Below are 24,690 nucleotides of genomic sequence, written 5' to 3'. Positions count from 1 at the left end.
AGTGCTGTTTCTGGGTTGAGGGGGATGTGGCTTATTGCAGACACTAAAATTAAAAGGAAACAGGTTTTAGTAGGAGTTATAGGGTTATTAAAACCACAGTAAGATTACCCCAATGTATTCTATGTGGCGTACCGTTATTAAAGTCCAAAGTCCAAAAGATGATTATCAAATCGAGTTCCAGCTCCAGCAGCTCCTGCAGCTCTAGCGGACAGTACAGCTAACAGCAGTCAACTGAAGCGCTGTTTGCAGTAAATGTCAAGTAAAAGTTTCAACCATCCCCATAATCCCCAGCAAGGTCAAGTACCATGCAAATGGAACTCACCCTTCATAAAATCTACTCGCCAATGCAAGTGGGCTAGTAGATTTTGGAAGCCCTGTGTGTTAAACATTCTACCACAAATGGGGAGATAAAGACTTGTGGGTTATTATGAACTGTTGGTCAAGTCCAAGTGAAAGACTTGTTGGAGCAAGACGAACTTCATTAGAACTTTGTTGCGGGACAGAACATTCTCATTTTGAACTGTTGATTGAAAATCCTGTTTGAATCTGGGGACGGGGAGCTCACCCAGGTTACAAGGAGTAACAGTTATCAGGTTTTGAACATTAGTGTCATTTCTGTTATAGTTGAATTGTCATACATTACCTTGTTAAGTTATTCTATGTATAAGTGTGAGGGACATTTAGTTTGACAGGCAGAGAAATACCCGTCAGGGTAGGAATAGTGAGAAATTTGTCAAACCCTTTTGAGTTAATAAAATGGCATCTTATGAAAAACCATTACCAAGTTGTCCGCCTCACATTCTGAGTTATGTGAGGGAGCAAAATGGTGATCAATAACATTTAGAACCACACACAGCAACATACATTGGTGGGAGTTCAAACACTGAATAAGGCTTCAGATAAATATCTGCAATGACTACACACAGCCACTTTCACAAAGAGGTAACACACATACTATATATGAAATGTTTCCTTTCCTAGAACGTTCTAATCAAATATAATAAAATTACATTAAAAGCAAAACGTGATTGTACACAGATTATAAAGGAATTGCAGCTTCACAAGAGTCACATTATTTGTTCTCTACACATTTCACGTGACAGAATCACAAACAGTTTATTATCGCTTGTAATTGAACTAGCAGATGTAAATAATATTTAACTCTGGTACTAGGTTTAAAAAAAGGAGAAAGCCTAAAATATAATACGTTCAGGCTATGCATGTACTTCCATCATATTGCTTTAGAGCATATGCTTCACAAGGTCATTTGTATCTAATATACTCTGTTATGCAAGTTTAAATTCCAATTCTCCTAAATTACTTTACTGCGATATGTGAAATGCAAAGAATTGGACAGTAGAATTCAGTTCCCCCCCCCCCCACCACAATCAGTTTCAAATGTAACGAAAATATGTAGCAACAATCTTTGCCTTGCAAGAACGTGTAACCTTTTAGACAGGCATCACTCAAGCTCTGATCACCCATGAGCTTGCATAATGAATTTGCTTCTAGACGTGCGCATTCCCACCCGATAACTACATTAAACCGATCACAAATGTAGAGTGTATATTACAAGTCCTATTATAGAACCTCTCCAATGGTTTACCATTAAAGAGAAATGCAAAGTCTTTGTCAATAAGTGCATCTTTGGAAATGCCACAATCATGCATGCAAGATGCATCTCTTCTTATAAATCTTCAAGACTTCCCTTACTCAATATCCATGAGCCAGGCTCAGGCAACTTATGGAAGGCAGAAACTATTCTGCGAGAAGCATCCTTTGTAACAGCCCACAGCAAGCTCTCAGATGCCTCAAACAACCTCCAATTCAGAAGAATCCTGGAAACTATGTTACCAAGCATTCCTCTTAATTTCAGCCACACTCTGGATATGCTTGCCAGCTGTCGAGAAACCAATACATTCAATTCGCTTTGTCTTTAAATGTTCAAAAGGAAGTCATACAAATAAATGCTTATTTTATTTGAAATGCTAGATAAAGTTCTTTATTATGCATACTTCTGGCTCGTCTCTACATTTTATAAACACAGATGTAACTTGGCAGCTACCTGTGTTTTGGACAAATGTTAAGTCAGGGAGACTTAATTTGTCTACAAGACTGCTTAATAGGGATTGCACATTCAAAACACATATATAATTTCCCTAAAAGGGTGCCTTTGCTGATGTAGAAGAAAATCACCCTTTTGCTTGAAAGCCTCATCACATTCAGAACATGCATATAGTTCTTCCCCGACATGAGTTCTCCGATGTACTGCTAGTTCCTTCTTTTCCTTGAAAGCCTCATCACATTCAGAACATGCATATATTTCTTCCCCAGCATGAGTTCTCTGATGTACTGCTAGTTCCTTCTTTTCCTTGAAAGCCTGGTCACATCCAGAACATTTATAGGGTTTATCACAAGTGTGTATTCGCTGATGTCGTGATAGATCAAACTTTTTTTTGAAAGACTTTTCACATTCAGAACATTTGTATGGTCTCTCCCCACTGTGAGATCTCTGATGTACCGATAGGTGTCCCTTTGTCTTAAAGGTCTTGTCACATTCAACACATTTAAATGGTGTTTCACCAGTGTGAATTCTCTGATGTCTGGATAGATCAAACTTTCTCTTGAAAGCCTTTTCACATTGAAGGCATGGATATTGTTTTCCACAGTTATGATTTCTGTGATGTTGCACGAGCTCTTCATTATCCATGAACACCTTGTCACATCCTGAACATTTACAGGCGCTCTCACCATTGTGAGTTCTTTGATGTATCACTAAATACGCCTTTCGCTTAAAAGCCTTGTCACATTCGGTGCATTTGTATGGTCTCTCCCCAGTGTGATTTCTCTTATGTATCAATAGATCACCTTTTTGCTTAAAAGCCTTGTCGCAGTCTGAACATTTATATGGTTTCTCTCCAGTGTGGTTTCTTCGGTGTATCATCAGCTCTCCCTTTTTTATATATGCCTTGTCACAATCAGGACACTTATATGGTTTATCCCCACTGTGATTCTTTTGATGTCTTATTAAATTACTTTTTTGGTGGAAAACCTTCTCACATTCAGAACATTTGTATGGTCTCTCCCCAGTGTGGGTTCGATGATGTACTGTTAGTTGAAACTTTATCTTGAAAGCCTTGTCACACTCAGAGCATTTAAAGGGTTTTTCGCCAGTGTGGTTTCTCCGATGTTGATATAGATGAGCCCTTTGTGTGAAAGCTTTCTCACATTCACAACATTTATATGGTCTGTCCCCAGTGTGACTTCTCTGATGTACCAGTAGATCTCCCCTTCTCTTGAATGCCTTGTCACAATCAGAACATTTATATGGTTTCTGCCCGGTATGATTTCTTTGATGCTGCAACAGATAACTATTTTCCAAGAAAGCCTTATCACATTCTGAACATTTATATGGTCTGTCTCCAGTGTGAATTTTCTGATGTTGCAAGAGATTATACTTTTGAGAGAAAGTCTTACCACATTCAGGACATTTATATGGTTTTTCACCAGTGTGACTTCTCTGATGTCGCACAAGATCAACCTTTTGATTGAAAGCCTTGTCACATTCAGAACATTCATAGGGTTTATCCCCATTGTGATTTCTGCGATGTCGCAACATATTACTTTTTTGTTTGAAAGTCTTGTCACATTCAGGACATTTATATGGTCTCTCCCCAGGGTGATTTCTCCGATGTATCATTAGAAGGCCATATGAGATGAAAGCCTTGTCACAGTCACAACACTTATATGGTTTCTCACCAGTATGAGTCCTCTGGTGTAACATCAGCAGTCCATACGAGATGAAGGCCATATCACATTCAGAACATTTATAGGGTCTCTCTCCAGTGTGAGTTCTTTGATGTAGCAATAGGTGATAAGTTTGTGAGAAAGCCTTGTCACATTCAGAACATTTATATTGTTTCTCAGCAATATGATTCCTCTCATGCTGCAGTAAATGACTCTTTCTCTTGAAAGTTTTGCCACATTTAAGACATTTATATAGATTCCCACTGGTGTAATTTCTCTGACGTGAGATCATCTTTATCTTTGGATTGAATTCTTTCTTATTTTCAGTACATGTCAGTGATTTCTCTTCTGCACCAAGCTTCTGATTTAGTGAAAGACAACCCTTAATCCTAAACCATTTGCCACATTTAATGCATGCATAGGTTTTCTCCCCGGTATGGATTTGCCGATGTTGCAATAGAAGGCTTTTTCTAAAGAATGCCTTATCACACTCAACACACTGATATGGTCTTAGTTTGTTGTGACCTGTTTGAGGTCCCCTAGCATGGGCATTCCTATGGAAATCTTTATCACATTCAGGGCACATAGACAACTCCTCCATGGTATTTATGTTATGTGCAAATTGCTATATTCCTGCAAAGAAATCTTGATTAACTCCAGCTCCTTTATGTGTCCCATCACTGGCACAGTGTTTCTCTGGCTCAATGGAACAACATTATGCCTATTATTGCATGCATGCAAAGACAGAAATCAATCTCATGCCCTGAGCAGGGCATGCAATTATACCCCTTATACAGTTTCTAATCTTGTGGTGCTTATTTTGTAAGACATTTGGACTAACATTGCAGTAGGGATGTTGCCTTTTTCTGTGCCACTTACTCCGTTGAAACCATTCCAACACACCCCAAGGCCAGAGCTTGTGTGAGCATCTATGTATAATTTATATGGTGCACTATGGACTTTGCCATACTGTAATTCAGTAAATAAAGTTTGGTGTGCTTGACCAAGTAACTCAGCATACACATTAAGAGTTGAAGCATTATTTATCTCCACTATCCATTCAGTCTTTCTTGATCCTCATCAGTATAAAATAACTTATTTACATTGCATGGCAGTATGTAGTGCGACTCATGGTATTTGACTTTACATGGTCATTTCAATTACCAGCTTAGCTACGGCCAGTCAATTTACAAGGCCTCTCCAAACAGACACTTTGCAGTGGATTATTACTGAGTTGGATTCACATTTCCAAAAAGGTATGGGTTAGATTCAATGGGATAACATTTCTTCTCCTGGGGGATATCTCCTGTATGGATGTTCTGATGTCCAGTTATTCCACTTTACATGCAGCACACTGATGGTCACTGCGCACTGTATATCATTTAATGACTTGGAACTCTTTCAGTGTTAAAATTGTGTCGTATTCATGGTACACATTCACTTATTTAGTGCAACATACTGACTACGAACAGGAAAGACTGTTTAGATGGGATACGCTTCTCTCTTTGATAGCAACCATATGTATCCTTAGGAGGTTAGTCTTTCCATGTTGCGATTGGGTTTCCTGGTGTCCAAGAGAACTTTCATGAGATCACAGCCATCATGGGAAGAGTTTTGTTGACCACCAATCTTGCACCTATTACTATACAGGATGCTTTTCAGAAATGCCCCTTTATCCGTGTTTGCTACATTTGGTTGACCTGCTGAACAAAGAAAATATGCAATTAGCATTCCACAAAAAAACACAGTAAGATGTATTAATCCATGTAAACCACATTACGCCCTATTTGCCTTTACAAAACTGGGCCCATAAAAACCTGGAATACTATTTGGAACATATAGGAGAACTCAAAGTTGGTAAGAGTGCGTGTTCTACCCAAACGTATTATTGCACCTATCACAAGTGTTTTCTTTTGCCCTCACAGACCAAGGTCTGGGTGCCACTCTTGACAGGGCCACAAATCTCCCCTACACAGGCAAGGCAACATGCCTTAAAGTCAATACAATGGTGTAGTGCATAGTATAAAGACTAATACCCTAACACGTTTTAGCAGATTGACAAAGATGACTTTGATGCATTGACCAGCTCATGCTGTGAAATATCACAGAACCAAGATACTTGCAAAAGAATGACTACCCAGAGAACACCCAGATAATATGTTCAAATGACCACTCACAGTGCACGGAACAACACAAAAAACAGGATACTGTGATCCAATGACCACCACAGAGCGAAGAGAAGCGACTTCTGAATTTTAACTCCAGCCCATGCCGTAAGGTGTGGTCCAATGACAAAGAGAAACATTATTCATTCATTTTTCTGTCTATCTGATCATCTTCTAGAGCATGGTATTTCACTTGTGGAGGGATGTACGGTGTCCCATCACCACTACCCTCAGACTGAGCATGTCCACACAAGAAAAAGGAGGATACAAATACCATTATTTCTTTATTAACTTTTAATACATCTACAAAGACAATATTTCATATGCTTGGCTAACATATCAAAGGGGTGACATCGTGAATGTGATTTAACTATGTAAGCAACACACTGTGCAATTAAAAATAAACAGAAACATGATCTGATGCAAATGAGGCACATGAGGCTCACTCAAATGGCCAGTGCCCTGCATGGTGTAAGGTCGGCAGCTTAAGCCTTACTGAACACTATGGTCCCCATGCTTTCTTTAATGAAGTCAGTGGTTCTTTCCGAACCGCCACTGTCAGATGTTGTTTCCAAGTATGAACAACAATGTCTATGAAAACGAATGTCTCTGAATTACCAATCCCATATTGGGCCCTCTAGTTCTAGCATAAGTCGGCAAACGGTGTGCTTGCTCCCTGTGAGACTGGGGCTGTCTTGCTCATGTATCCCTCCATTTTTCCAGCAGTGTTAAACTTAAGTTGCAAGCTACTATCCAGTAATAGAAAAGTTACTAACCCCCTCAATTCGCCACATATACCCAGCACACTATTTTATATGCACAAATATCACTAACCAGTTGGAGGAGTAGACTACAAAGTGGTCTCGATGAATCAAAGCACAGCAACACAGAAGATACGGAAGCAAATTTAGTTGCATTTGACTTTTGATAGAATTCTTTCCAAAACTCAAATGCATCTGAGAATCAACATCAAGTCTTTAATGGTAATGTTGATTTCTCTGTAATTCATTAATTCTCCTTTCTAGAATCTATCTGCAAGCACAATATTTCATTTAACTGTGGGTTGTCTTGGTTGTGGGATATATTTCTCAGAAAGATCGAAATTAAGATTCGATAAGCAGGAGATCAAAGCAGCTCCGGGTATCACGCATTAACCAGGAGCTACCACTGGTGACGAGAAGATATTACATAGCAATCGTCAAATCTAACATAAGATGCAAACCTATCATTTTGTCCATTTGTTATGACCACTTATGCTTTAACTATCGTATAGATGTGTCCTTATATTTAGTTATGGATTGTCCTAAACGCAATGAGTTCTATTCACAGAGGTGTGTTTATTCTGCATCAATTGACCTGGGGAGCCAAAAGTAGTGCCTGGCATCTGTTGGTGTCAAGCTAACCAGGCGCTTATATTCTATAAGCGGGGGCTAAGCAGCTCTCAGCTCGCCTCAATTTAGAGCCCTGCTTCTCCTTATCCTTTAAGTGGGTCTGTAGGATAGCTGTATGCGTTTCATTCTGGGGCGGCATGAAGTGTTCTTGTGATTGCAAACTAGTACCCATCCATGTAAAAAGATCTTAAGCTCCTTTGGGTCTTCGGTTTCACTCTCCTTTACAGCCAGCATTCTTGATGGATACTGCAATGCATATTTTAGGTCACAATGCTAAAAATAGTTTTCTGAGATCCATAGTTTCTTTGGAGTAATCTTTTGCTATAAATATCTTCTGGCCATGCCAAACTACGAGTGTTAGTATTTCTATGACATGCTGGTTTCTTAAGAAACATGTTATGATAAATCTTGGGATTTTTTTGTTTGCTTTCTCTTCGTTTGACTGTGTGTGGTCTATGTATTTCAAGTGGTGCATCAATCATTTGTGAGGTCCCCAGTATGCATTTTCTGTAAAAGCCACGATGTTCTCCTCTTCCACCATTTCTGCGAAACCATGGCAGTGTAGGTTATCCTGTCTACAAGGGTCGCCTGCTTAAATGCAGCTGCATTCATTTCCGCCACACCCACTTCATTCACTCGAGAACCTTTGTTTGAGGGATCAGTGAATTAGCGTATTTCATTTTTAAGGGTCATAATCCCAGTTTGTGTATATGGTGTAGGAATCCACATTGTTGATAGTAGCGTTCATGGTGTGTGAATCCAAGAGAGAGGCTATATAATTAGATCCATCATTCCGGATTCTCTTGTAGAGCGTCTGTAACGTTATTCCATCTCCAGCTGACAGGATGAGGAGTCTTAACTTGTTCCAAGCATTCTTGGAAATAATAATGGTAAAAGTCACAAAGGCAATGTTGATGTCACTATTTGGAAAAGAAACCTCCGATGTGGAAAAGGGACTTGCAGCAGTTACATTTAATTATAACATTGTTGGGAGTGTAGACTTCCTGGGTTAATGCTGAGAGGTTACAGAGCATTAAATGACTAGTTGGGAGCATTGATTTCCATGATCAATGTAATCCAACATGGCTGCCGTTTTGCCAGTGACTGATCAACGGTACCAGTCTAGCTGTTGTGAAATTGGTCTAGTTCTCTTCTGAAAGTGGGCCTTTCACAGCATAATATCAAAGAAAAATTACTCATTATCTACGTGACAAATGAACATCTTTTAGCACTCCAGCACCTCTTCAATGCATCTCTGAGTTCTCTTTTCTCCTGCCAGTCCAGGGATGCAGGCAAGCGCCCAAATCTTCTAAAGGTTTGCTTGGTGTATGTTATTTTTATTAACAGTGCTGTGTGCACATCCGAAACAACCACAGGATGTCGGGCTGCACTCACCTGTCCTATCCTCTGCTGCCACCCTGCGCCCGTATCCTTGTGCTTGTGTACTGCAGGCAGATTCAGAAGATCATGTTACAACTGACCGTTTGAATGTGATCAGTAGCTATAGGCCAATTTGACTGACAAAAATGTCGCAATTACCAAAAGTTCTAAAAATGCTACCACCAAAAGTTCGACCCTTTGGTGGTAGCAGTGTTTAAATAAAAAAAAACGGGGGCTGCGGGAGTGTCCTCCACATCACCCCGCCCACTACACTTAATGGTATAGTGAGCGGGGAGGACCCCTGTGGCCTTCCGTTTAAATAAAAAAAAGAAAAGAAAAAGGATCCTGTGGGGCCGGTTCCCGATCACAGAAGTTAAAGGGAACTGGCGCTGCAGGAACCCAGCGTGAAGATGAAGGTAAGTGTGCTGGGGGTGTGGGTGGGGGGTGTTATGGGTGTGTTGTGTGAGTATTTATGTGTGTTCCATGAGAAAGGTGCAAACTTTTGGTAGTTCGCACCTTTCTCATACGAACATTTCGGCCGCGGCCAAATCACTTAGATTCTGATCAGTATACACTACGTTATTTCAAAACCTCAATATTTTTACCATTTGGAGATTACAGAGTCATTATGAGGGGAAAGGTAGGGAGGAGATCTGAAATCAGGCACCCATTTATCTGGCCTCCTACCATGCCCTCCACCCTCGTTTGTGGAAGGTTACTAGTCTCCATCAACCTACTACTGCCTTGGCTGTCAAGCTGCTCCACAAATTATGCAGTAATCTTGCTCTATCCCTTACTCCTCCATGGAGTTGAATTGTTACAGGTCAGTTTCTCTTGCTTTCCCAATAACTGATCACAGTGACATTCGCTCTCTCACAGTCTGTTATTCTCACACCAGGAGCTGCTTTTCTTCAGTTTAATACTTTCAGGAACTTCTAATCAATGCAATTTTTCCCTCTGTGTCTCAGGGATTCAGAACTATTTGTATACAGTGTTTATATCGAAACCTGTATATTGAATCCCCATATATCAAATCTTTTATCTTGAAAACCTTTATAGCAATGTATTTGGAGTGGGGTAAGGGGTTCAATTTTTTGGGGGAAACGGTTGGGATGGGTTTTTAGGGGTGGGAAACAGGGGGGTTTGTGGGCCTCCCAAAAAAAGTATTCACTATAAAGGTTTTCAAGATAAAAGATTTGCTATATGTGCATTCGTTATATATTACCTCGATATAAAGACATGTAACCAGAACAATTGTTTCTCTACGAGTCCTTTTAAGACTTTCAACCAATGGCCCAATTCCTTTATCTTCTCATGACATACTTGAAAACAAAAACAAATGTTGTCCACTTTTAGTCGGTCAAATGAATAGAAGCAATCACTTTTGTGAGACATAGCCTGGCAACCAATTAATTTGTCATTCAGTCCTTCATAGACTTGGAACTAATTACTGTGCCTCATTGTCAGTCAGTCCAGAATCAACAGGTCTTCAGTAATGTATATAAAAGAATTCCTTCTTCAGTCCAATCAAGGACTTTGAACAAATCATAGAATTGCTTTCTTTCTGATGCTTGGAACAACATAGTCCACCCTTTTACTCAATTGTTCCTTTGTAGGTTTAATAACCCAGATGATGGCAAGTATTTTCTCACAAGGACTGTTAGATATGGCAAGGGTTTTGGACTTTGTGCCTCAGCATGCAACACATGAATTCTTTGACAATGTGTGCTAGAATTGGCTGGGTATTTGGGACTGTGCATCCCAGTAAGTGATCTCTCACAGCTTTCCATTGGCTTTACTTGGCCTTTTAGATTTCGGCTTGCCCTTTCATTTACTGCACTGCATTTCAAATCATGCATCCAACGTGTTCACACTCTCTCTTATGGTCTTACTTATTCAGACTGGGTACGGACTTCATTCTGCAGAATGCAGCTCATGCATTGGTTGTGCAAATATTTATAGTATGTTATTTTGGATTACACCTGCTACAGAACATCCTATTGCTTAATGATCCCCTAATAAAACGGAGTGAATAAACCCCATAAACTAAAACCTGATCTTGGCCCATTTATCCTGGCAAACTACACACTATAGAAACATCCCTGTTTCTGGAAAGCTCTTATGCAGGATGGTAGAGACAGCTATCTGTTATTTAAAGCAAGAGGCGCTTCTGCCGACTGACAGTCATGTGCAACCCCTGCGTGAGTTTCAAATCAGTACAATTCCGAGGAATTCTTCACCTATGCACATGTATACCTCGTTTGTGTTCGCTAGAGTGTGGGATGTGTAAAGGGCAGGGTAGTGCAACGCTCCTGCGAGGTGTCTAAAATCAAATACCACAGTTATGTTAAAGGATATTCATACCGCGCACTACCACCACCAGAGTGGTCCTCTGGCGGATCCGACCATTAAGAGGGTAGGATCAGTTAGAAGGGTGTCTCAGAATAAAGGCAGAGCAAGATTTGTGATGTTCTGTTAGCAGCTTCAGTTTGGTTAGCACTGTTCGCTGAGCATGGGTGCGGTTTCCGGATCTGTGAGCTCCCATGTGCGAGACTATGGGCCTCTTTACAATCTTGCCCATCCGGAAAGAAGCGTAGGTCTGACCCTGCCGGGCGCAGCAGCCACGGTAAGGCAGACTCTTCACGGGAGTGCCGACACTGTTAGCAAAGGTACCATCCATTTCTGTCTCCCCACTCCCATAGAGTCCTATTGGACTCTATGGGAATGGGGAGTTACGAAATACGGAGCCCGACTTCCCGTGCCGCCGGGACTTGTAATGTCCTGGTGGCACTGGGAAGTCAGGCGCCGGTAAAATGTTATGAATCCGGCGGCAACCCGCCGGTAAAGCCAGCAGGGTAACCGCCAGACACGTAACATGGGCCTCATTACAATCTTGCCGGTCTGGAAACAAGGACGCTTGTAAGGTTACCAACACCCTTGTTTCTGGACTGGCAAAGTACATGTTTGCCTGTCGGGCGCACCAGCCACGGTAGGCAGACTCTTCACGGAAGCGCCGGCACTGTTAGCAACAGTGCCAGCGCTTCAGTCTCCCCACTCCCATAGAGTTCTAAGGGACTGGGGAGTTACGAAATCCAGGAGTCTGACTTCCAGCGCCGCCGGGACTTGTTATGTCCCGGGGGCACCAGGATGTCCAGTGGCGGTAAAATGTTACGAGTCCAGCGGCAACACGCCAGTAGCACCAGCAGGGTTACCGCTGGACACGTAATGAGGCCCTATGTGTGGCTTGTTTTGTTGCTGCAATGTAGTGAATTGCTTGCGGTTCAGGAGAGTGGTTGTGTTTGTTTTAGGGTTTGAGAGGCGTGTGCCTAGAGTTGAAGTTTTAGCAGATGAGTTATCAGGTTATCTCATTCTTTCGGGCATCTGTGTTGGGTGTCTTTGGCCTTGCTGTCTGCTGGAGCATTCCTCTGTGGTTGATTCGCCTGGTTCTGTGCGAGGCGGTGGTCTATCGCTGAGACGGTCTAGTGATCTGTGGGCAAAACAGGAGGTGAGAGTCTGCCCCATACTGGGTTAAGATTGCTAAAGTTATGGGTTGCTCTTTGGTCGTTAGAGGGCTCTGCCTAGCATCGTCTCCCTGAGCTCATAGAGCATGGTCCCCTCCCTATGAATTCTAAGCGCTCCCTGCCCTGTAGGGTGTTAGTGTTTAATGCTCCTTAATCTCCATCAACAGTCCCTGTCCCTTGGGTTTTGCCTGGTGAAGGGGATTCGCTTGGAAGGGGTCGTGGGAGTCGTGTTTTTTAAAAGAAAATGCTACTACCCTTTTTTCAGTTGATTCATTCTGGTTTTGTGGTGGTCCTTTGTATTTCGTATGTCTTTGGAACGGTTTTCCAGGTTTTTGCTGCCAGGTGAGAGAAGGAGGATGCCCTGTAGCATTTTCCTTGTCTAAGGTTTTGGTTCTAGGCAGATTTCGTTGCTTGATCCGATTGTTCTTGTCGGTTGGTGAATCATTATTTTCTTTTGTAGAAGAATCTTAGTTAGGACAGAGGTACGATTGGTAAAATAAATGGAACCCAAAAGGTATTCTACTAAAGCAAACCGATGCTAAAAAACCGCTTTGCTTCATTTTAAGTGCAGACTGGACAGCACCCAACAAGAAATATGGAGACTGCCTCATTTTAAAGGGAAGAGGCGCCAAAAAAATGCAGGCTTTATTCATTAACATCCATGAGAGGCAACACATGACAACTGACAGAGTTGCCACATGTAAACAATATATGGGAAGCTAAAGAAAACCGACGCCAGTTGCAAACTAGGAAAATATTGTTAATGTTGAATGTTAGCACTAGTCTAAGCATTCAACTGTAATACTAGAAATCAAACGTGTGTGTGTGTGTGTGGGTTTAAAAAGAAGCACTACAGTGTATCACCTATTCATTTTATTAACATAATTTAAACTGTAATGTGATTCTCATTCACACTATTTTGGGAACAAATGATTGCAGTACAAACAATATTCATGAAAGTAAGTATGCTAGTTTGGTTGTCTTTGTTTTGAACTGATAAAAAGTTAATACTTCACTCCTGCCCCTCGTTACAGATTTCAATGCGGTGGGCTTATGTTCCCATGAGACTGAACTGGGCCTTTCGAGAGGAAAGATTTAAGCCATGTTGTCAAGAAACCCTATTAAGCCCACCATCAGGTCTATGCCCCTCCCACATGAGCCTAGTTTAAGGATAATTACTTGAATATACATTTAATAAGATTCCGGTAAGATGAAATTCAAAGTGTGTACAGAGATTAGGATTCAAACTGACCAGATGGTCAAAGTTTTATCCGTTTTATAGCCAAGTCTCAAAGGAACATACTTACACTAATGTGACACCTTTTGAACTCTGCCTAATCATTAAGTCAACCACATGGTTGGCCTAATGGATGGGGAAAAGAGACCTGTCATAGTACCCTGAATAATCATTGACTAATGGCTTCAACGAAATGCCTGAGAGAACTATTACATGACTCATCATAGAAAGCCTTACTATACATCCATTTTTCATTATTAATAAAAGTATTAATATCTTTACAAATAAATAGATCACATTCATGCCACATATCCACAGAAATCCACATTTCATCACTTTAGCGTAAAAGCGTTTGAATTTAAAAGTATTAAGAGCACATTGGGCTCGACCTTTTTCTTTTCACATGTTCTGAAATTATTATAAACCAATGAAGATTGGAGTGGTGTATTCTATTAGGCATGTCGTCCAATGGAAAGATTTGACAAATCAAAAAGTGTGACATAATAATGACATAAGCATGGGAATTTGCACATTCTAAAAAACATGGACACACAGGGAATAGTTTTCTCAACCTGGAATTAAAAGCTGGAGGAACACCTGTCCCCACTAGATGAGCGCTGAATCTGGATACCATCTGGAAGATTGTCAGCTCCAGCTCTCTGCACATATGCCCAAACTATTATTCGCAGAATATGATATTGTAATTTGCTAGTTTCGGTTACATCCTGCCTTTATTGAATTAAAGCGGAGGGGGATTATATTTAAATAAATACAAAAAGGCGTTCTCTGTGCCTGCGCGGTGTAAAACGGAATATTTCTGTGTGCTGACACTGAAGCATGTGACAAATTAAATCCAAGATAAAAACAATCCTTGCATTTTTCAGAGATATAGTCAACATTGGGCTTTGGCTTGAAGGTGCCCTGCACTATAGCCTAATGAACAGTAGTTTGATAATGGTGATCTGTGAAAAATGTAGCGATAGGGATGCACTATCAACACACCAAACAAAACAGGAAGTATAGGCTGTGAGAATTTTAACCAGATGAGGAGCTCTGCCAAGCTGTCCAAGGGTAGACCATTTTGTTATACCAGGCCCTGTGTGTGTTTCATTACCATTCTTAACAACATAAAGAATACCATTTGGTCACATTAAGCCTAATGTGGAACACTAAGACGACAGGGCATGCCGTCTGCTGTTTTAAAAGTAGTTACTGGAGATTCCAAGATGGCCGTCATCCCATGAAGGTGCGCACGCCATAGCTCCGTCCGGGCGGGAGTGAATAGGGTGTCTAAAACATAATAAAGCAGTAGTAACCACACGAAAAACAGCCCATTCAAGTACAGCAGACCGGAATCGGAAAAGTGGTGAGAAGAAACAGGAGGAACAAGCGGATAGAGAGGCAGAATGGAGGGAGCACGTCTGCACCTCCGACGGAAGGCTGGGCCCCCTAAAGTTCCGGAAAGCGCAGAAAGCGCAGACAGCTGGATCCAAGCTGGGTCAGCAGCTGCCAAAGTTGTGACAAATGCCCCGGAGACGGGACCCTGCAGTAAGGTACGGCCCAAGGCAAGAGGCCAGAAATGTGGCACGGCCTGCCTGACCCCACAGTGCAGAGTCGGACGTGGCAGCTGCAGCCAGGCCGGACAAGCACACAACGCAGGAAGGAGTGAGGCCGTGAAGACCAGCAGCAGAGGAGCAGCCTGAGGAGGAGCAGCGAATCCTGCAAAATGTGTTGCTATGCCGGAGCAGCGGTCGTGAGTAGACAGGCAGGAGCAGACAACAATGGAGGAAAGAGGCATACGGAGGCGGGGAGACTCAGTAACAGATCAGCGCAAGCTCCAAACACCGCTCCGAGAGCACCGGCCCATAAAGAAACACCCCAGGCAGAATTTGGAGGTCAGAGGGCCTACGAGAGAGGGGGGAATCCAAGAGAAACAAAGATACCAGGGGGAGCAGGAACCAAGGTGTCCCCCCCACCCGGCCACCAAATGTTTGAGAGGAGAGAACGCTGAAAATGCAGGAGGATGCCCGACCTGGAAACTATACAACGCGAGGCAGCCCAGACGAATATGTAGGGGTGCAGCGGACAGAAAAGTAACCTGCCTCCAGCAAAGCAGTGAAGCAGCAAGTAGAGGCCTCCCCACACCCGGCAACCATCAAAGGGAGTCAGATTGAAGACCCCCCCCCCCCCAATCGCTGATGCAACGGTGGGACCATCAAGAAACGGGTACAAAATACGTTCACCACACATGAAACGCACAACAAAAAAGGGAAGAGGGAGGATCCCTGAGGGGAAAAAGGAACAACTTGTAGAAGCACATCCCCCCCAGAAAGAAGGGGGCCCACACCCCCTCCGACCCCTGGATATAAAAGGAGGGGAGAGGGAGTGGAATAACACGGCGGCCGCAGGCCACCCATAGATTAACAAAGGTAGGCTCGAGGACTATGGAGCTCAATGAAAAATACTTGACAGGCGCTCCAATCATAGAATTTATTTAGCAAACTCTGTTATCTTCACAGGTTACTTGCATCTGTTGCCCAACTTAAATAAACATTCATAAATGCCCTCGACACGTGTTTCCCCACTTGTCTTCTTTAAAAGATTTATTTGAAAGTGACAATGTAGGATTACACCAATTAGAACTCTTCTTCTTGTTCACTCCTTAATTTTACAGCAACTACACAGATATACTTACCCTCCTGAAGAACCACCGATGACCCCTCCACCCTACCCTGGTCACAAAGCACGCCGGCGCTTCGGCGGGGATTCCACCGTCGGGGCCCCGCGGCACAGGAGGACGGTACCAGCACAGAGCGGAAGCCCCTGGTGGCGGCGACTCGAGCCGTGATCCCAGACCCGCCAGAGGAGAGGCAGCCCGCTTGACCCGAGCTCCCGAACACGGAGTCGAACAACAGGGGCGCCGTGACCCCGTCCAACGGACCCTGGCGAGGGCCATCAGAGCGGTGTACAGAAGACAACAGCGGGGCACGGCTGGTGAAGAAGGTGAGAGACTTATCCAGGTGGTGGCCCCTGGGCTCCTTCCCAGGGCGAGTGCCCGCCTGGAGACGAACTCAGAAGAAAACATGGGCGATAGTACCTAACCAGCACGCCGTGGACGCTGCGCCCCCCTTCCCCGGGGGCCTAGCTTGGACCCTCATCCGATCACAATTTGATACACATCGTCGCCACCTCCCCACCACAAGGACAGACGACCACAAGCAGCGCGAAAAGGGCGTGTAGAGAGTGTGAGGCCCCCGCCAGAGACCGGTGGGGCGTGTGCCTGCTCAAAGATAGCTCCATACGGAGCGGTTTTGCCCAAAGGAGAGAGGGCGGTCTCCCAGCAGGGTCATCACTCTTGGCCCCCGAAGACCACCGGCCGGAGAGAGACAAAGGGAGATCGGATGAGCTGGCGCCAAACCCTCCAGGAGTTCCGCTACCAGGACGCCAGAAGGGAGATTAGCGGCCTGGATCGGATGACTAGAATGTCCCAGCCCGAGACCTCACCCCCGCCCACCCTTACCATGGAAAAGGGCTTTGCCTCGGTCCTGCAGGAGATCAGAGACATGCGGGTGGACATTGCCCAGAAAATGGAGAACATGGACCGTAGGGTGGACAAGGTCGAGGACAGACTGTTGCAGCTGGAGACCAACCAGTCCTCAGCAACGACCCAAGAGATGGACATGTCCATGAGAATAGCTGCTCTAGAAAAAAAGAGACGAGGAGAGGGCCAGGCAAATGGACGACTTCGAAAATAGGGAACGGAGGAACAACCTTCGGCCCCTAGGAGAGAACCCACGGGATTCGCAGTGGAAGGAGCCAGGGAACGCAGGTCACAAGGAGAGAGGAGAAAGAAGACGGGTCCACGGAAATTTAAGAAACTGAACCCGCCGTCCCCGACGACGGACAGGGAAGACGCCGATCCCGGTCACGGAGGAGCGGGCCGGTCGGGCCTGGGGTAGCCTGGTAGCTGGAAAACCAATCTGGAAGTGAAAAAGGGTACGGGGAAACTGGGCAAAGAACTTAATTCACGATCACAATGTCCGGCCTGGCTCAAGGACGAGTAGACTTCCAGGACCACGGGGTCTAAGGACGTAAGGGGCCTCCCAGAACAGCAAGTATGTCGGTTCCCTGGGGGAGGGGGCTTGGTGAGGGGGTGGGGGGAAGGGGGAGGCTCAAGGAGGAGTGATTTCCGACATTAGCCCAGCCGGAGGCGGTAGGCTGGTGGTCCGGCCAATTACCAGCAATGGTGGAACTATGGTGGGGGTGGGGGTTGAATGAATAGTTGGGGTTGTTCAGTTCGGAGGGGGGACCAGGGGGCAGTTGGGGACAGGTTTAAGGCCCACCTGGGGGGCAGGGGGAGGGGGCAAGGGAGATCAGGTTATAATACAAAAGGAGCTGGAAAGGACAAGTGCCATGAGTCAGCTACCCAGTAAGATGTTGATCCTAGACAATGGCTGAGGATCTGCCTGCCCTGGGCGTGGGTTCCCTTAATGTGCGGGGGTTGAACACCCCAACCAAGAGATTCCTGGTCTGCAGGGAATTTAGGAGCGCAAAGCTCGACCTGCCCTTTCTTCAGGAAACACACTGGGCTCGGGAGAAGGAACCGAAATTGCGAGGGGGCGGGATCGGGGAGGTCCTCAGCGCATCCCACAGAACCAAGAAAAGGGGGGTAGCCATACTGCTAGCAAGGGATGTTGGCTTTGAAGTGGAAGCCACGGTGAAGGATCCAAAGGGCCGATATCTGCTGGCAAAGGGCTCTTTGCGGGGTTACCCTCTGACTCTGGCAGTTGTGTACGGCCCTAATGAAGGCCAGGCGCAATTCTGGGAGGGAGTGAAGGACAAATTGAAATTGTTTGTTCACGGGATGTTGGTGGTGGGGGGGGGATTTCAATATGGTCCTAGACCCAACCGCGGACAGAAAACACTTGTGGCCTCAGCTCACTAGGGTCGCAGAAGAAACCATGGCCTGTACGTTCCAGAGGGTCAACGCGGAGCTGGCCCTGGTGGACACCATTCCGACTCCCAGGACAGGCCTCCCCTCCTTCACATACTACTTAGCAATCCACACATCATACTCCCGTATAGACTACATCCTGGTAGACGAGCCCCTTCTTCCACATGTCTCTGGCCACAGGGTTGACCCGGTTCCTTGGTCTGACCACGACTTGGTCCGTACCACCATAGTAGGTGGATGGCGGAGTGGCAGTAGAGGGCGATGGAAGTGTAATGACTCCCTGCTGAAGGACGAAGTTCTAGCACAGGAAGTGCAGGACGCCATCTCGGAGTACTTCGAGTTGAACGACAATGGCGAGGTGGGCACACACGTGCTGTGGGACGCCTTTAAGGCGACCTTACGTGGTGTCCTCATTAGAATGGGAGCCCAGAAAAAGAGGGAGAGGGAGGCCCAGGAAAAGTCCCTGAGGGAAAGGATAGCCCAACTCCAGCCGGGTGACCTCCCGGAGGCTCCCCATGAAAGGGATCAGATTGCCTCCCTAGAAAACTACAAACTCCAGTTGAAAGACCTCCTGTTACATAAGACCAAGCGGAGCCTCCAGCTAGTGAAACAGAAATATTATGAGAAGGGGGACAGAGCTGACAAAATCCTGGCCTGGAAACTCAGAGAGATTCAAAGGAACAGAACGGTGAAGGCAGTGAAGAATGATCGGGGATCATTAGATCACGACACCTCAAACATTGGAGCAGCCTTTCGCCGTTATTATGAAAAGTTATACTCGTCAGAATATGACGGGGATGACACTCAGATTGAGGGTTTCCTGGACTCCATCCAGATCCCGTCCTTGACAGGTGAAATGGCAGAGGGTCTAGAGGGCCGGGTGACGGAAGAGGAGGTGGAGCACGCGATCAGTGGGATGAAGGTGGGAACGTCCCCGGGGGAAGATGGCTTCTCTGTGTACTTCTACAAGAGGTTCCGGGCTATCCTAGCCCCACACCTGGTGAGGGTGTTTAACGGGGTGTTAGAGGGGGGCTCTCTGCCGGATACCATGAGGGCCATAATCGTGGTTCTGCCCAAAGAGGGCAAAGACCCCACTGAATGCTCCTCATATCGCCCAATCTCCCTCCTCAATATAGATGTTAAGATCCTGGCCAAGGTGATAGGCAAACGGATGGAGGGGATAATGCCCAAGCTGGTTCACGGGGATCAAGTGGGGTTCATAGGGGGCAGGCAAGGCTTTGATAACATCAGGAAGACGATAGACCTAATCCACCAGGCCCAAGAATCAGACCTCGAAGCAAGTCTGCTTTCCCTGGACTCCGAGAAAGCTTTTGACAGGGTAGAGTGGAGGTACATGCAACTCCTCCTCCGTCGAATGGGCTTCGGGGCTCACATCAGGAACTGGGTTTCCGCCCTATACGGGGCCCCAACGGCGAGAATACAGGTGAATGGAGAACTTTACGACTCATTCCCTCTCACGCGGGGGACGCGGCAGGGATGCCCACTCTCCCCTTTAATATATGTCCTGGCGATGGAGCCCCGGGCCATAGCGGTCCGAGCTCACCCCAACATTAAAGGGATTAAAAGAGGAGAGGTGGAGTTCAAGCTCTCCCTGTTTGCTGACGATATTCTAGCATACCTGGTGGAGCCCAGCTCCTCGCTTCCCCCCCCTCCTGTCCCTGATGACGACCTTTGGGCAATTCTCAGGGCTAAAAATAAACGCATCAAAATCAGTGTTACTCCCTATGAGGGCTTGGGACCCGGGGCTGGACCACCGGGATAGGTGTGCGGGGATTGTGGTGGGGAGGGACTCCATCAGGTACTTGGTTGTGCTCCTCACGAGATCTCTCAAAATTGGCTTCGGCGAATTATGGGCCCATTGTGGCGGAGATAAAATCAGACCTGAGGAGGTGGGGAGGTATGATCCTATCCTGGTACGGGCGCATGACAGCGGTGAGAATGAACATCCTCCCAAGACTGCTGTATCTTTTCACGGCACTCCCAACGGGGGTCCCTAACCAGATGTTTTGATACCTACAGAGGGCAGTCCGAGAGTTTGTTTGGCAAGGGCGGAACCCGAGGATAGGAAAGGCCATTCTAACGTTACTTAGGGAGGAGGGTGGTTTCGGGCTGTCGGACTTCCTTCTCTACCACCGGGCCGCCCAGCTAAGGGTCCTGTTGGAGCATATGAGGGAGGGGATGGGCACCTATTGGTCTTATCTGGAGGACATGGATGCCCACCCTCTGAAAGTACGCAACCTTTTGTGGTTGCCGCGTAAACACATCCCAAATAGACTGCAGACCCACCCAACCCTGGGAATACTTTGGTCAATCTGGAAAGAAGGACCCACAACTGCGCACCTCACTTCATGGCCCTCCCTGATGTCTTCGCTCTGCGGCCACCCGCTCAAACTAGGTAGCAGGGGATTTAGGAATGCCCAGTCCTGGTCGGATGGGGGGCTGGAATGGGCGGGGCAACTGTTCAAGGAGGGCGAGTTCCTCGAATACGAGGAGCTGAGAGATGCGCTAGGGCGGGCGTCTCTTTCAGTCTTTGAACATTTGCGCCTGAAGGGCATCCTCTGTGACCAGACTTGGGGCCTAAAGACAGTTCACCCCCTTTGAAAAGTTACTAGACACGGCCACAACAAGGAAGGGGGTAGTATCCAAAATGTACCAAATACTGAACACTTAACTTGGAAGGGAGGAGAGGGTTTTGTGGGTTCTGGAATGACTTGGCAGGAGAGGCTCTCTCGGAGGACGCATGGTCCAGGGTGTTTAAAATAGCTTTCCATGGGAACCTGTTCACGTCGGACATGGAGCACAACTTTAAGATCTTACAGGGATGGCATAGAGACCCATTGAAGTTATCCAAGATGTTCTCGGGGGGTGTTCCCCAGATGCCCAAGAGGATGTGGCCAAGTGGGGACGAGGGGTCACATGTGGTGGTTCTGCCCTAAGATACAGGGGTTCTGGGAGAAGGTACGGGGATGGATGGCGGAGGTCACCGAGGAACTACTCCCACTCAATCCATTGACAATGTTGTTGGGCCTCCCACCGGAGGAGGCGGAAATATATAGGTACCCAAGGATGTGGGAGACCATGTTGCGAGCAGGAAGAGTGGCCCTAGCGCAAAGGTGGAAAAGCCTGGAGACCCCCTCTAAGGAAGACTGGCTAAAAATACTTAAGAACATGTTCCTCATGGACAAACTGACGGCCATGGTAAACAATGATCGAGCACCTTCCAGGCAAATTGGTATGGGGTTTACCAGGCATGGGGGTGGGATGCTCACTGACATTATGTGGACAACACGGGGCGTGAGGGCGATGGAGCCCAGAGAGTACCACTCAAGGACAATGGTGTAACCCACGGCCCGGGAGACAGCGGATCCGTCTAGGCTAGCATTTACGGGAATGCATAGCACAGCTCCAAGGCACTGAACTACGAGTACTGATGACGACTCCTGCGATTGGTTTTACGATGGGACACTGATCTGGGGGGAGGGGCTGAGTTGGGGAGGGGGGAGAAGGGACGAGGGGTGGGGGGGGGGGGGGAGACCACGGGGGTTTGATGATGATGTTAAATGTGATATTCATACTGCTCCCGGTGTTGTCATCGTTTCTTTTTCTGAAAAATTACCAATAAAACCAAAGTTTAAAAACAATTTAAAAAATGCATAGCGATCAAAGAGTCAGCCTACAAACTCTGTTATAGGTGTTACATGTCCCCCTACCGTCTACATAAAATAAATGCAAAATACCCCCCAGAGTGCTGGAGACAATGTGGTGGGGGGGATCTTTTTAACATGTGGTGGACATGCCCGAAAGCAGTAATGTACTGGAAAAAGATCCTGGGGCACGTAAAAGATATAACGGGGGTGACCCTGCCAATGGCACCAAAGGTGGTCCTACTAGGAGCAGTGATAGAAGGCACATATGCAGCGACTGGGCATAAGGCTACCCACATCACCCACTTACTGAGAGCAGCAAAACTGACACTGGCGCAAGGGTGGAAAACTGAACTGGGCCTGATAACCTAGTGGTGGGTCGAGATCTGGGAGGGGGGGTGGAGATTGGGTTTATGGCAATAGAAAAAATATGCACCCTAAAAAGGAGGACAATACTTGAAATTTCTGGCAGTTTGGAACCCCTTCCAAGAATGTATTAAGGACAGAGAAAACTGTTTCCACAAACCGTCGATACTGAAGAATGTTCATGTTTGTTGAGCCTCAGAAAACAGGCATAGGATTACCCCTGGGTGGTTGAGGGGGGCGGGGGTCAATTGGACAGAAACCTTCAATTAGGGGAAAAGACAATTAAACCATAAAAGTTGCCTAAAAATGGGGTGGGGGGCAGGAGGGGGAGTGGTTAGGATAAAGGGACATATGTTGGGGAAGTAATGTAAAACCGTGGGAGCAAGCCGGGTGTTGAAAGTGCTAAGGAAGGGCTAACAGCAAAGAGCATGTTAAGTACCCAAAAGTGAATGCGACTGTTGTAACCTGGTTATGCTCCTGCTGAATAAATAAAAGTTGTTAAATAGTTACTGAAATTAAGATTATAGGTTTTGCCATTCACAACGCAAGGCCCATTTCTGAATGTTCTGTTATTTATTAAAATCAAATCACAGTCCCGTTTCCTTTCAGAGAAAGCAATGATGCCAGAACCGTGGTGGAGGGGCAGGACACGCATTAGCTATTGTTTTAAGAAGGTGTTCCCAGGACATTGAGTCGCACACAAGGTAATATGTTCTGTCCTTGATGCAGAGCAGATACACACAAGAATCACAGAAGGGCATTCTTCCAGTGTGAGCAAAGGCCTTGTGTAGAAATGATGCCCAAACATTAGCCCAGGTTGTAGTTCTACTGCCCTCCATCGAGTCTAGGACTGCTGGGTACATGGTAGTGTGGCGTCCGAACACACAGAAATATGAGATTCAATTCCTCAAGAGCAGGTGCATTAGCTACACTTCTCATGAGGCCACCTGCTTCCCAGGAGATAGGAGGCCTTGGCCAGAAGACTGTGTGTCAGAGACAGTGATATGTTACACTAAGGTATTTGCAAAAGTAGGTTACTGCTAGAGGGGCTGCAAGGCCTGAGAACGAGGGGTTGCCAAGATAGATGACTAGTCCCATGGGAGAGAAGCTCACAGTTTCAAGTGTGTTGCTACATGGGGGTTAGTTTCCCTTTTTCTGCTGATTAAGCAATTAGGACGTCGCAGGGGGCTAAACTCACTAGGATTGCACTAACCAATAACATTCCAGAACATATATTGCGTTTAGGCACTCATGTAGGTGACAGCCAATGGGGATGAAGGAATTGTAATATACCTGATATTTTGTATTGTATGCTAATCTTGTGGTTTACGCCCTTAAATACTGTAATGTAATGTGGGTGGGTGGGTTAGTTGGTTGAGAGTCTTTCAGTCTTCCTGTTTTACGCGACTGACCTCCCGGCCATCTTTACTTTTACTATAATTCACATTAAAACTGTGTTTTCTTGCAACGTGTCAGTTTCCTCATTGTTTCCTGTAAATCACTATGGGTCTGCAAAACCATAGATACTGTAAACTAATTTGGTAATGTGAGGTAGCTATGTTGTGTCACTCCCACTCCTCTTGACATGTAAGCAAATGAACATTTCTGTCATGACTATGCCACTGGAGTGCCAAATTGCACCCATTGTGGTCTATTTGAGACTCGCCATAATCCTCCCAGGACAATACCTATTCGTATTTATGTCTTTACTTTCCGTTTGCAAGACTTTGGTACTTCCTTATTTAATTTCACAAACTACATATCCCATAATGCACCGTGTGGCAGTTCTCCTTCCCTGGCCATTCGTATATAGCAGTCTTAGAACCACAATTCCCAGAAGCCTTAAAGGACAGTGCCGCTTTCACTTTCCCAGGACCAGAGAGGGAAGAGGCAGATTACCATCAGGTGTGGTGCCCCAGGTGCTGCTAATGAACCTGCCTCAGCACAGAGCAGATCAATATTTAAGCAGCTGCTCCCAGCACCTTGTGCTTTGATCCTTGGAATTGTGTGTCCTGTTGCTGCCAGAACCTGCTCCTGTTCCAGTGCACTCTGCACCCTGCCCTGCAGCCCTACTCTGCCTGCACTCCCCTGCATTCTGCTCTGCACATCTGTGCTTCCTACACTGCAGCCCTGCTCCCCTGCTTGCAGTCCTCTGTTCTTTGTCTGCAGCCCCTTGCTCTCTACCACCTATTGTCTTGCTCCCTGCCTGCAGTCCTTGTTATGTGCCCATAGTCTGCATTACCTAGCTTTAGCTTCCTAGATTC

General features: G+C 45.8%; 1 protein-coding gene across 2 annotated transcripts in view; it reads right to left on the bottom strand.

Moving 5' to 3' along the window:
- Positions 1 to 1,090: 1,090 nt before the first annotated feature.
- LOC138525626 (zinc finger protein 845-like) overlaps positions 1,091 to 24,690 on the bottom strand; it is a 64,668-nt gene continuing 41,068 nt past the window's right edge. The window contains exon 2 of one of the 2 annotated variants that reach the window (XM_069635681.1): positions 1,091 to 5,450. In XM_069635681.1, the coding sequence (XP_069491782.1) occupies positions 2,138 to 4,348 (2,211 nt within the window). In that variant the 5' untranslated portion in view covers positions 4,349 to 5,450 and the 3' untranslated portion in view covers positions 1,091 to 2,137. The remainder of the gene's footprint in view (positions 5,451 to 24,690) is intronic. The other variant, XM_069635680.1, reaches the window with a different exon arrangement.

This window comes from Ambystoma mexicanum, chromosome 7p (genome assembly GCF_040938575.1).
Source record: "Ambystoma mexicanum isolate Mex_15411 chromosome 7p, UKY_AmexF1_1, whole genome shotgun sequence".
In the NCBI taxonomy this organism is placed as follows: Eukaryota; Metazoa; Chordata; class Amphibia; order Caudata; family Ambystomatidae; genus Ambystoma; species Ambystoma mexicanum.
Note: the sequence above shows the minus strand (reverse complement) of the source record. Positions and strands in the feature narration are given on the sequence as shown.